The sequence below is a fragment of the Corvus hawaiiensis genome, chromosome 1 (assembly GCF_020740725.1).
Source record: "Corvus hawaiiensis isolate bCorHaw1 chromosome 1, bCorHaw1.pri.cur, whole genome shotgun sequence".
NCBI lineage: Eukaryota > Metazoa > Chordata > Aves > Passeriformes > Corvidae > Corvus > Corvus hawaiiensis.
In genome coordinates, this window is record NC_063213.1 from 21,682,542 (window position 1) to 21,696,255 (window position 13,714).

General features: G+C 41.7%; 1 protein-coding gene across 2 annotated transcripts in view; it reads right to left on the reverse strand.

Moving 5' to 3' along the window:
- RECK (reversion inducing cysteine rich protein with kazal motifs) overlaps positions 1-13,494 on the reverse strand; it is a 45,798-nt gene extending 32,304 nt beyond the window's left edge. The window contains exons 1-4 of one of the 2 annotated variants that reach the window (XM_048295955.1): positions 13,346-13,494; positions 11,056-11,114; positions 7,156-7,230; positions 5,551-5,587 (exon numbers count right to left, since the gene is read on the reverse strand). In XM_048295955.1, the coding sequence (XP_048151912.1) occupies positions 5,551-5,587; positions 7,156-7,230; positions 11,056-11,114; positions 13,346-13,424 (250 nt within the window). In that variant the 5' untranslated portion in view covers positions 13,425-13,494. The remainder of the gene's footprint in view (positions 1-5,550; positions 5,588-7,155; positions 7,231-11,055; positions 11,115-13,345) is intronic. The other variant, XM_048295948.1, reaches the window with a different exon arrangement.
- Between the last annotated feature and the right edge of the window lie 220 nt (positions 13,495-13,714).

Genomic DNA, 13,714 nt, shown 5'->3' on the forward strand with positions numbered 1-13,714 from the left:
AACCAACTTTAAGCAAAAGAAGAAATAGCCTCTGCTTTCATAAATGCTGAAACTAGCAATTAATGAAGTACCTTCCATACATTGAGGTTAAAGATGCTTTATGCAAACTATTTTATGTTCAATGGAAGTATTAGATTTTGATAATCTATCTAATCTGAAATATAAACTAACAAAAAACATCAGGAAAACAGTCCCATTAAAACTGAGAACATCATCTCTTACAGATAACATCCTGTTGTTTGCTTCAATAGCACATTTTTCTACCAACTTTGTCAATGCAGAAAATGTTCCTTATTGTTTCTCCAAACTTCCTGTGGTGGTTTTGGTCAGGATAGAGTTAAACTTCTTCAACTGAGCTGGCATGGGGAGATGTTTTGGACTTCTGATTAAAACCGTGTTGATAACACAGGGATGGTTTTAGTTACTGCTAACACAGGCAGCATCAAGGCCTTTTCTGTTTTCCATAGGGACTCACAAGTAGGCTGGCATGCACAAGAGGTCAGGAGGGGACACTGCCAGGACAGCTGACTCCAGGTGACATTCCATACCGCATGGCACCATGCTCAGCCATAAAACCTGGGGGGGTTGATGTTGACAGGGGCTGCCACTGCTTGGGGACTGGCTGGTAATCAGTCGGTTGGTGGTGAGCAATTATTTTCTTCTGCGTCACTTGTTTTTCTCGGGTTTTTTTCTTCCTTTCTTTGACTTTCCTTCTATTTTTGGATTATAAACTGCCTATCCCAACCATGGGTTTTCTCACTGTTGCCCTCTGATTCTCCCCTTTCTCCCACTGATGGAAGAATGAGCACTGTGTGGTAATTAGCTGCCTACTGGGGTTAATTCACGACCCTTCCTCTGTCATTTATCTCCCCAGTAGCATGGTTTCATAGCCAGAACTATCTCCAATAAAAGTTTCCTATCTCCCTGTCTCTCTTAATCCACTTACTTCACTATTTGCATTATCGTCATCTCTTACCATAAAGTTACATAGAAATATAGTAAGAAGCAAATTGCTGCCATAAGTTGTTTCATCCTTTTATCAATAATAAATACAGATTTTCAAGACATCAGAAATAAAATAACACATTCCTGTATCTATTTCTCATGTAACTTTAAAGACAGAAATAAAGGGAAGGTTTGATCTATGCAGCTGCCCACCAGCTGTGACAAACTTGCTACATTCTTTTTCTTAGGACAGGAGGTAGAATTATTTAACTCAAATGAATCACTCATTTTTGTTATGATATTTGAAAAATAAAGCAGTACTTTAGTTACATACACAAATTATATTCTTAATGTAGAAATAAAAAAGTAGAAAGCAAGAGAATGAACAACTTAATTTTAAAAAATGCTCTTAAACCTAGTGGAAATGCCTATTTAGAAGAGCTACATGGGATGTTCAGCTTTAAAAAAGGGAAATGGAAGAGCTAGGTGCAAGACCAGTGACCTTAAATTTAGATGCTAAGAAAACACTTGGAAAAAAGTAATAAAAAATAATTGCAATCAATGGAAAACAATGGCAAATTGGTATTTATAATGAAGAAAATTGCCTTTAAAATACACTTTGTAGGCTTTACAAACACAGGTGGCATAGAAAGTCTTGCCAGCATCTGTCTTTCATGACATTCCAATGGGCGAATTAAGAAAACGCACTAATGGCAAATTTATACAAGAGAAGCAAAATCTCCACTAAATTAACACATTCCCCATGGAAATTAAAATAAGCCTAACAGTTATTAAAACACAAATTAAAACCTTAATGCTTGACACAAGTAAGGTAGCAGCATTGCCCAGCAGGTGGAGGGAGCAGAGGGACAAAGGTACAGGACAGCTTCTGGTTGTGGCCTGTATTCTGTCAGTTTGACCATCTGAATGGTCCAGGTTCTCTGCAGGCACTGCAGGCCAGTGATCCATAGGTCTTTCTGGAGATTCTCAAAATCCTCTTGACACCTATTCAGAGTATTGGCTCAGCTTTCCAACTCACACAAGTTCGAAGCAGCTGTGAAGGTCACAAACAACTTCAAGTACAGCTCACCTTTCACTTCCACAATTGGGCTGCAGAACTAGTTTTTCAGAGGCTGAGCATCTTTTTGACAGTGTCAAAGAGATCACTGTTGTGCACACATCAGTAGCTTGCAATCACTGTTCAAAAATCTGGAATTTAGGTTTGACTACATATGTACAGTAAACTGTCAAGTCCACCACTCACTATACTCTGTTCTAGGCATTAAATAACACGTCAGTCGTTTCTGCATTAATTCCTATGTGGAGATTCCTTTCAATCAGAACAGTTATGTTTGATAGAACATTTATTAGTAGGATTGATAACCTAAGGCATAAGCAATCTAAAAAACATCAAAGAAACACCATGTGCAATATGAAAAAAAGATTTCCAGAAATCTCTGCTGCAATAACTAGCTGTATCCAGGAGAAGCACATGACAAATACAGCTGGACAGCTTTAAGGGCAGTGTCACCCCTGAGCAGTCACCACTGAGTAATCAGGCATCCATATGTTGTGCAATACAGGGCCTGTGGTTTCAGACATACTGGAACTAAACTAAATGGTGATAAAAGAATGAAGCAAGCGACAAATACACACCAAATTAAGAAGGCTGATTATTTTCAGCTGTCACTAATATTTTCTTGGCAAGTGGCCCTCTCTCCAGGTTATATCCAACCAGCAGACAAGCTCATGAATAAACTGATTGCACACTCTCAAGAAACATTGAACTTCAATCTTAATACAGCAACTTTTAAATTAATTTTGTCATCAAGGTAGTTAAGATGTGTGCATTTCTAGATGAAAACACACCTTTAGTGCACAATTAATTGACTGGAGCCCATACTTACAATAATTCATCAAATTCATCTGTACAATACAGATTCCTGAGCTATAACAAATCATCTAGTTGCCTAACACAGGCTCTCAGCTTGCTCCCACATATGTTCCAGCTCCTTAATCACCTTACAATGGCTCTTTGCTGAACTTGCTCCAGTGTGTTCATAGTGTTCTTGTCCCAAAATGCTCAGAACTGGACACAGTATGCCTGATGTGGTCTCAACAATGCTGAGTAGAGGGGAAGGATCAGCTCCCTTGATCTGCTGGCAACATTGTTGCTAATGCAGTCTAGTCCTCTTTGTTCCAAAGGCACACTGCTGGATCATGTTCCACTTGCTGGTCACCAGGATTCCCAGGTACCTTTCTACCAAGCTGCTTTCCAGCTGGCCAGCCTCCTGTATGCTGTGGAGCATGGGGCCTGTGCCAGGTGCAGGACTTTTCATTTCCTTTTCGGGAATTTCATGAGGTTCCTGTCTGCCTGTTGCTCTGGTTAATCAATATCCCTGTGAATGGTAGCACAACCATCTGGTCTAGCAACCTCTCCTTTCACTTTTGCATCACTGGTGAATAAGCTGAGAGTGAACTCTGCCCCATCATTAACCAAGATGTTAAATAGGACTAGATCCAGCATCAACCCTTGGGATACTGGCCTACAGCTGCACTCTGTGACACTGATCAAGCCTTTGGGCATGGCAGTTTGGCCAGTTTTCACTTCACCTCCACTGCTCTCTTATCCAGCTCACGCTTCACCAGTTTGTCTATAAGGAAGTTATAAAAAATAGTGATAAAATCCTTACTGAAACAGAGACAACATGCACTGCTTTCTCCTCATCTAAAAAGGCAGTCACCTCATCAGAGGGCTATCAGGTTGGTTCAGCACAGTTTCCCCTTCATATATCCATGCTGATTATAAACTATCAGCTTCTTGTTCTTGATGTGTCTGGAAGTTGTTTGCAGGAAGATTTGCTCCATTACTTCCCCAGGGTCTGAGGTGAAACTGTCCAAGCCTATAGCTCCTCAGGTCCTCCTTGCCCTTTCTACAGGAAGGAGTGAACTTGCTTTCTTCCTTTCTTCATCACAGTCCCCAGCATCCCCTCTCAATACCTAGCCCTATCCTCCTCCATCAGGCGCAAGTTTTCCTCGCTCTGGACTTTATGACTGACCTCAGAGGTCTGGCATTCCTGCAGGCTCATCTTATCAGTAAAGACTGAGGCAAAGAAGACCATGGGCTATTTAATGTCACTTGTCACCAGGTTTCTTGCCCCATTCAGCAGCAGGCTCTCATTTTCTCCAGTCTTCCTTTTCTGCTGATGCAGTTCAAGAAGCTTTTTGGCTGCCCATCATGTAATTCACCCGGATCAATTCTTGAGAGGCTCTGGCTTTTCTAACCCCACCATGCATTAAGTGGAGCTTGGATAAGCTGATCCTTGAAAGTCAAGCAGCTCTCTTGGACCCTTCTTTTCTCCACGGCCATAACCCATGGGATTCTTCTAAGCAGATTGCCTGTGCCCTTGTGTGTTTTCTCTTCAAAAGGGTGATTAAAGTTGCCCACAAACACCAGGCCTGTGAACACAAGAATTCTTCCAGCTGTACAAAGAAGGCCTCATTTACTACTTCAGCCTGATGAGGCAGTGTGCAGCAGACACCCACATCATCAGCCATGTTGGGTTCTATGTACAACGCACTCCAATGCCCACAGGCTGTTCTCACCTGGCCCATCATCCATTCCAGGCAGAGCTCCGTGCAATCCAGTTAACATTCTCACATAAAGGGCAACACCTGCTCCTCCCCTTCCTGGCCTGTTCTTCCGGTACCTGTTCCCCACAGCACTCCTGCTGTGTCTCTGTGACTCCAATAGGACGGAAGCCCTGTAACTGCACACAGGTTTCCAGCTCCTTCTGTCTGCTCCCTGTGCTGTGAGCGCTGCTGTACAGGCACCTCCCAGATGCACCCAGCTGTATCAATTCACCAGAAAAGGGATAAGAGCTTCTCCTGTAATGCTGTCCTATTAATTTACAATGAATTTACAAAATCCTACCAGGAATGCAATTTTAAAACTGGTTCACACCAAGAAAGAATACGATATATATAGCAATATAACTTCAGATGCAAGAAGGATGGAAGGTGACCAACTTTGTGCAGGTACAAGAAAAGCAGAGGAAGACAATTTGGGAGTGGTTCATTAACAAAGATTTTGAGCGCTTTTCCACACACTTATACAGACCGAATATCCAAAATAAAATATGTATTTCTCACTTGCAGTAAAAGCATTGCCACTCATCTAACTACTGAACTTCAACGAAGATTAGGTATTGTTACCAGCTAAAAATTTATCAGGTTTTAGAGGAGACAGAAACACTGCAACTCCAAACGATAATATATTTTGCCAGTTTTACGTAACCATTAAGACAGAAAGTCTGTTTACAAGCACTGGAATCAACAGTTTGCTGATATTTCCTCAATTTGTCACGGAAAGACATTTAATTATACAAACATATTAAATATTTTCTAACTAGGAAACGTATTAATAAAATACACAGGTAACTCATTATATACTAGAGGAAACTAGACACCACATACAGATTATATTAGATACATAATGGAAGTTAAATTATCATGAAATCTATAGGTGCAGGTGGTAGACAGAACATCAAAACACACACAGGGTGAAAATGCAACATGATTCAACGGCCAACTGGTATTTCTTACCTGGCAAAGAAGAATTTATACAACTCCACACTTCTCTCTGAAAAGTAAAAATGCAATTAAGCAAAAGCAAGTTTACAGAATAAGAGAGTTTTGGCAGACTCAAACCAGCAATTTCAGTATTTTTTCACTGGGTTTTAAACATCGGATTGGAAGAATTCTTATGTTTAAACATCTTTTAAAGAAGTGCTATGAGAGAAGCTGAGTACCATTTCCTTCGATGAGAAGCCTGCTATGCACAGACTACAGAATCAATAGCAGCATTTTTGCAGATGCAGAACCTAATGCAGGTATCTGGAATACACAAGCTAGTCAACTCTCTCCATCAGTGTTTACAGAACTAAACAGCAACTTAGACAAAGAGTAAGATTTGTCTATGACCAAGACCTGAGGAGAAGCTTATTGCCCTGGCATTCCTTTCCATCAGCTTAAAAATACCCTAAACACACACAACCACACAGAAAACAAATTAAAAAAGGGCTTCAATCACACTGATACAGCAACCCATACTGCCACACAATGACACAGCAAATACAGTATTGAGTTGAATTGTTAACTATTTTACATATTTAGATATTACCAGTTCAGTGGTACTAATTGAAGATCCACACTGGACAGCTAACTTGTCATTTATAAAGACAGTAACTGGGAGTTACAAAAATCATTGTGTCATTTTCCCCCTTGCAGATAATCTCCAATCCCGTTTTATAAAAAGCAGATCTCTACTGTACAGATAAGATTCTACTTGTCTTATCAGGGGATGAAAGATAAAGAAAACCAGTAACAAACCAAATGCTATTCATCTCCTTGATAGGTTTTCATGACAGGTTTTACTCACACCAGGAGCTGTCTATAACTTTCCGAGACCTTAGTGCTATTGACTCACAGAAACAAAAACGGAAGGAACTTTGACACACAGAAGGAAACGATCTATAAGCAAACACAATCTTGTGAAGCTGCTTATCAAATGTTATTCCCAGATTTACTACTCCTACTCATTGCCCACTTGAGCTGAGCATATGTTTTAGGTTTGCTGCAAACAGTATTGATCCTGTTCAGAAGTAACAGAAATTACCAGAAGAAAGCAAGCTTTTCTGACTGCAAAAGGTTGCCACGAGATAAGAATCTAAAATTTACAACCTGAATGACTATACTTATCTATTCCCTGATTAGGTTGTCCCTAGAAGAGGGAGCAGATTACATTCTTTTTTTAGTGAAACTAAAGAACTTTAGTGAGACTAAAGAACTTTTAGGAAACCATAATCTTACTCATCCAATAAAAGCATTACTTCAGTTTCTCAGATAAGGCCATGAACAATTTGGTGCAGCTATCAGGGCCACCTTGTCTTAGCCCAAGACCTCATGGCTTCGTGCCATACACATGCTGGAACATATGATCTAATTTAAGTCATTGCCATTAACACCCAAGTGACAGTCACCCAGCACAATTTTTTACAACATAGGTAACATTTTCATTGCATTTCATAGCTTATACATGCCACCTTATTGCAAGTAGCATAATTCATGACGGCTTTATTTAAAAAAAAAAAAAAAAATCCTACTTTGAGGTTCAAACCTCATTTGAAGAGCTTTTCTAGCAAGCCTTACCATTGATTCTGGACAATACTCAGGGGCTCGCTGCAGTAAGTGCTTCAAACGGGAGTCACTCTTAGAAGACAAAATCTGTTAGAAACAAAACACACCTTAAAGAATGTAATGGCACATCAAATACTTTTTTCAATTGATTTCACTGTTTTTAGTTTCTCTAATATCTACTCTTTGACAACTTTGCCTAACAGTATGTATACAATGCAAATTTAAGATTTCTTTTTATGTATTTGTAGCTCTTCAAATATGTTTCACTTTTTATAGAGAAGCAATTTTTTCTATTTAGAAGAGAACGAGAATTTCCTCCTCAAACGTTTCAATCAAAAAGTTTCTACTGAATGTGGAAGGGCAGTGTGAACTAGAGGATTTCTGTCGCACGTATCAAAATACTATACAACTCTACTTACTTAATTAACCTTCTGCTACATATTACATGATTTAAAGCAATTATACTTCACAAAAATCCTGAAACATGAATTTTTGTGGAACAAGGAAGAACAAAACCTAGAGTAGTTAAAGAGACAATCAAAACTAACAGGAGAATGCATAGTACCCACAGGCAAACTGAACACCCAGGAGCTCGCTAGACTGGATGGAATACAACTGTTGAGGACGTTGGTCCTTTAGCATTCTAATTAAGTTTTACTTATAAATGAAAACAAGAACCTGGTCAACAAGAGGAATGGAAACAGACCTATTAATGTGTGATATGAAACTGGAAATTATATAACTGAAACAGACAAATTTCAGAAGGAAAAGTACATTACAGTTCTATTCTAAATTTGTTCTACTCTAACATGATAAACTATGTTCAATTCTAACATGATAAACTTATTGAAAGGAGATCAAGAAAGCAACAGCACTTGTTCCAGAAAGGAGAGCAAAAAAAGAACTGCATTAGTATTTCAAATCTTCTGAGATCATAGGAAAATAAAATAATTTGGGTTGGAAGGGATCTCAGAAGATCATTTATTTCAACCTCCTGCTCAAAGAAGGGTCGACTATGAGACCAGACCATGGTGTCCATCTGTCTTCTTTCCACCTGTCCAGGTCCCTCGGGATGACAGTCCTGCCATCCATTAAGATTATCAACACTTCCATTCAGCTTCATATGGCCTGAAAACTCAATGAGAGTCACCTTGCCCAGGTCATTAACAAAGATGTTAAATAGCACAGGTTCCAGGGAAGACCCCTTTGGGATTCCACTTCTTATTAGCCTGCAGGCAAAGTAGGACCCACTAACCTCTATCTCTGAGCCTGATTTTACAACCAGTTTTTTACTCATCTATTTGTCCATTCCTCAAACCCATATGATCCTAAAATGGATACAGATATATTGAGGGAATTAATGTTTAAAAACTTGCTACAGTCAACAAAAATGACATCCACACCTTGGCCCTTATCCAGAAATCCAGCCTTATTATCAAACCAGGTTGGCCAGGAACGGTTTACTGACGCTAAATCACTGACGCTGCCTTCAGCAACACATTTTTCCTTCTTCAGCCTTTAACTACTGCCATAAAATATCTTGTTGCCCTTGACATTCTCTACAAGTCTTGATTCCAGTTGAGATTTTTCTTTCCCAATATAACCTTACTTGCCTTGGACTGTTCTTATGCTTGGAGAAGGATATGGATAGAGATCTCTGGAATGGTATAGAGATGAATGTTGCCAGGAAACTTATCATTGTGAAACTTCTCAGAAATAAATTTAGGAAAAAAAGTCAATTAAAGAAAGAGAGGCCCACTTATTCCTTGCTATGGTATCTGACATGCTTAATCAAATAATCATGAAAAGCAAATAATACCAAAGCTAAAATTGGAGTAATACTTACTAAGATTGCAAAATAATTAGGTGTTTGAATCATGTTAGTTGACAAACAAATCTGTAAACCAAGCTCTCTTTTTCAAAGGTCTCACAGTAGCTGATTTACTGGTTAGCAGAATTCCTTACTGGTAAGCGCTTTTCCTTAACTGGCAGGATCCAGGGCAACATCACTGGATGTCCTGTGCCTTTCACCCTAGTCCCTGGGCTCCCATGCAACGCCTCCCTCAATACTATCGCTGGTGCCTACATAGATGAGCAGACAATGGGTAACAGTCTGAGGGCCAAAAAACCCCCTTGTGATTCCTGCAACATCCTAGATCTGAGCCCCTGAAAACCAAATGAACTTAGCCAGAAAGTCTCATCTGGAGATGAATGCCTCCATGCACTGCAGAAGGGAGTGTTTCCCCCGGTGGTATTGTTTACAATCTGTTGGTTAGGCCGAGATGGCTCCTCAATGAACCTCGTTCCTCCTCATCTGCTCTAAGGCCCCAAATCTAATCTGTAAGTGCATATCCAAAGACAGGCCAAGAAAATTCTTCCTCCTGCCAGCTGCACAAAATAGTTAAGTTTCAGAAGATGAAAATCAGTAAAATAACAGCAGACAGCTCCTTCAGCCAGCCTGTTGGACTGTACCAAACGATCACTCACAAATTGATGCCACCAGCCTGATGCGAGGTAACTAAGCCAGCTCCTTATAGAACACTTTGAGGGGCACCAGTCTTGCTTCAGACTTGCTCTAGACCTTTCGCCACTAAGATTCTGGATATGCTGATTATCCGAGTAGAGAGAGATCATCCAGATTAGGCAAGATCAGAGTATCTTACAAAACCCACAGAAAATGATGCAATAATTAGAACCAGTATAGCAGAACTGGGATGGAATTTGACAGTAAAAAGCTGGAGGCCTTTTATGAAGAGCCAACAGGAATTCACATGATAAGCTGGAAACTTCAAACCAATGAAACACAAGACAGAAATGGACAGATTATTCCAAATGCTGTATAAATGCAGCTACTAAATTCACCAATAATTTTTTTATATACAGGGATGGATATCTTTCTCTAACATTCAAGTTTGAACACAATTTTTAAGACTGAGTGCCATACTTTTTTTTACAATGCCATGTATAGTTTTGCTTACCTGTATTCAAACAGCTAAACTTATGCTGGAAGGGCTGCAAAAATTCTTATAGGAATTGAGAGAATGTCTTATGCAAAGAGACTGTAAGACTTTTCCTTGTTTGGCCTAACAATATGAAAGCTGAAAGAGGATTTGGTTGTATTCTCTAGATATATCAGTGAGGGAAAAGTACAATTTAAAGTGAAAGTTTTATTAGTACAATCAGAGATAAATATAAACTTAATCATAACCAGGTTTATTGCTCGAACAGCCCCAAAGTGGGTAATGAAGACAAGAAAAGAGGGCAGGTATGATGTAAGAACACAACTTTAATATAAAAATTGTGTCTACATGTATGTAAGCTTTACTGATGTAAAAATCTTTGTAGATAAATATATGTAACTACACACACAAAACTGTACCACAGGTACAAATCTAAACATAAGTTATGGAAAAATACTTTCCAAGCTTGAATTTAGAACAAACAGCCTTATGAATAGAGTAAGTAAGCAGATTTTTGCTGCATTCACAAAGCCATATGTCATAATGAGATGCTTAGTGGACAAACAAGAACCGGAAGGAAGAACGAATAATACTAGCATCTTGTTCTTCAGTTTAAACTCCCCAGAACTTGGAAATACACAAGATTCATAAATTCTGTAAAATACCTTCACCCCTCTCATTTCCTAATGTGCTTATCACTTCTTGACCAAATTGTGGCCTCAGGTTGGTATCACTATTTCTCCTCAACTTCAGCAGAACCCATTTTCTACTACCAAAGGAAAGAGGACTATGGTTTTAAAACTTCTAAGTTCTCATTTCGATAACATTACATCTCACAATTCACACATAGCATCCAGACAGAAGACCATTAGCTTACAACCTTAATGTTGCTACATCGTTGTCTAAAGGTACAATTTCAACTCTGATGGAGTTAAATTTAAAACAAGCTTACCTGTTCACAGACATCACGGCACATTAAATTGTCCTTTGCATGGTAACAACAAGACAAGCCTATGGAAAAGCAAGGAGAGGGAAACAGATATTTAGAAGATTTGAAACACTTAACCATCACTTCTGAACACAAGTACACACTTGGTGCTCTATCAGGACAATTTTCTGGCCCACAGATGACCATAGGAAATTTTCCTTCCCAAAAGGCAAAAATGAACAAGAGAAATTTTTATTCTGAAAATGATGCAGATTGTTACGAGAAGTCTCACAGTTACTCCTGAACACTTGCTGCCAACAAAATGAGATCTCACTCCCTTTCTGCCTCTAGTTACATTTCTGCTACTTAACCTGCACTAGTTAGGCACATGGCAAATTCCTTTACGAGGCAATGCAATTTATTAACTCGGGGGAAACTTAGAATAAATATTAAAAAGTAAACAAAAACCCCACCAAAAATCTTTGTAGAGACTATATGCCTTTGTAAATTGAATCATGTCACAGAATCTGAAAAGTGCAAGAATCATTTAGGAACAGGTGGTGAAGGAAATCAGAGAAGGAACCTCTTTTCACATAGCTGCTCATTGAACTCTGGGTTCTAAAAACCTTGGGACAAAACCGTAAATTGTTTCACTATTGATGGATAATTAAGGCTGGATTTTCCTGACTGGATGGAAGTCACAGAGCAAACACAGATATGAACACATCAAGAGGGAATAAAAAGAGAACTGAAGCATTGGGAAGTCATGAAACACTGAAGTTTAAAGCAGCATTTTTAGCATTATACTCTACTGTGCTTTGTACCCCCTACCATTAAAATATTTCGTTCATTCATGGTTAAGCTGGGCCAATATAAAATGAATTGAACAGTGCCTTGATACTCATTTTCATCCTCACTTTCCTGTGTTTGGACCAGTGTTTTAGAAAGCAGATGGAGGTGTCCTTCGAAACTTTTACTTTCACACACAGGATTATTTAATGATTACAGACTTCTGCTGAGCTGCATCTGAACAATGTATCACACTGGTACAACAAAAAAAAGTTTACTTCACAACACCTTACTAAATAGATTTTGACTGAAACATCAAGAAGGAACTTGGGCATGAATTCCTTGCAATATTAGTAGGTTTATCAATGGAAAGCTGGGCCAGAGTATGTCATATTTCATTCCACTAGCTTTTTACTGCCTTCCTCCTAAAACCAAGCCTCACTAGAAACCAAAACTACAGAACAACAATGAAATGCCCATAAATACTTTAGGGACTGCCCTCTTCTCCTTTAAAGTATTACATGTTTTGTATTTTCCATTCCAACAATGTGATCTATTTATTAAATATGTTTTCCAATCTGTCCTTGTGCTGCCTTCTTTTTCCACCACTCTTTTTTGGTCCAGTCAAGAAGTTACAGACACACAGATTTCCAGAATGGTTTGGAGTGGAAAAGACCTTAGAGATCATCTAGTTCCAAGCCCCCTGCCATGGCCAGGGGCACCATCCACTAGACCAGACTGCTTAGAGCCCCATCCAGCCTGGCTTGAACACATTCAGGAACGGAGCATCTCCATCCTCTGGGAAACCTGGACATGACTAGCATTCTGGGCTGTGAGCGCACATGGCTAAGGCATCTACTATCCCAACTTTAATGCGGGGAGCTATTTTACCACTATCCTCTTTATTAAACGACTTGTCTTCACCTTTTAAAATGACTTGTTCGATACCACTCTTCTACTGAAACCAAGGAATACAAGCCCTGGAACATACAGCCTGTTCTGACACTGAATATGGCAACCCAGGCGTCAGGTTTTACCCATTTGTGCCATTTCAAGTCACAATCCTGTGAATTCACCCGCAGGCAGCGTGACAGCCGAAGGCACACATCCCGGCCCCGAGCCGCGGAATCCGCTGGGGTAGACGCGAGGTCAATGCCCGGGCGGGATGCCGGAGATCCGGCCGCTACAGAAGATATGGAAGCGCCTCTCCCCGGCTGCGGTCCTGGCCGCAGGGATCCCGGCGGGTGCTCTCGCTCCCCGGGGAGCCGGCGCGGGCTCCAGCCCGGACTGGCACCGGGACGGCGCCAGTGCCGCTTCCCGGGCACGGGGCAGGTGCGGGGGGCGCAGCGATGCCGGGGCGGCGTCCCCCCTCTCCCCCGGCTCCCGCATCCCGCCCCGACTGCGGCCAGACAGGAGAGTCCCGCGGCGCCGCATCCCCGCGGGCGACGCCGCCCCTGCGCCATGTTGTAGAGAGGGACCCGCGGAGCCGCCTCCCCCCGCTCCCTCCCCCGCGGTCGCTACTCACCGGCCGCCGCGGGGCACAACAGCGGGGCCGCCGCCAGGCACAGCAGGGCCCAGGGCCACCGAGCGGCCGCCGCCGCCATGGCCGGGTCTCGAACCCGCGTCGACCCCACCCCGCGACCCCCGCCCGCTGCACGGACAGACGGACGGAGGGACGGGCGGGATCTGCCGGCGGCAGCGCCCCCTCCCGCCAAACTCGCGCCGGCGCCCCCCGCGCCCATTGGCTGGGCCGCCCGACCAGGCCCCGCCCCATTGGCTGCACCGCCCCGCCAGGCCCCGCCCCATTGGCTGAGGCCCCTCCAGGCCCCGCCCCGCCCGGCCGCCGCGGGCACTCCGGCAGGAGCCGAGCGCGGCCCGCCCGGCCGGCGGGGGA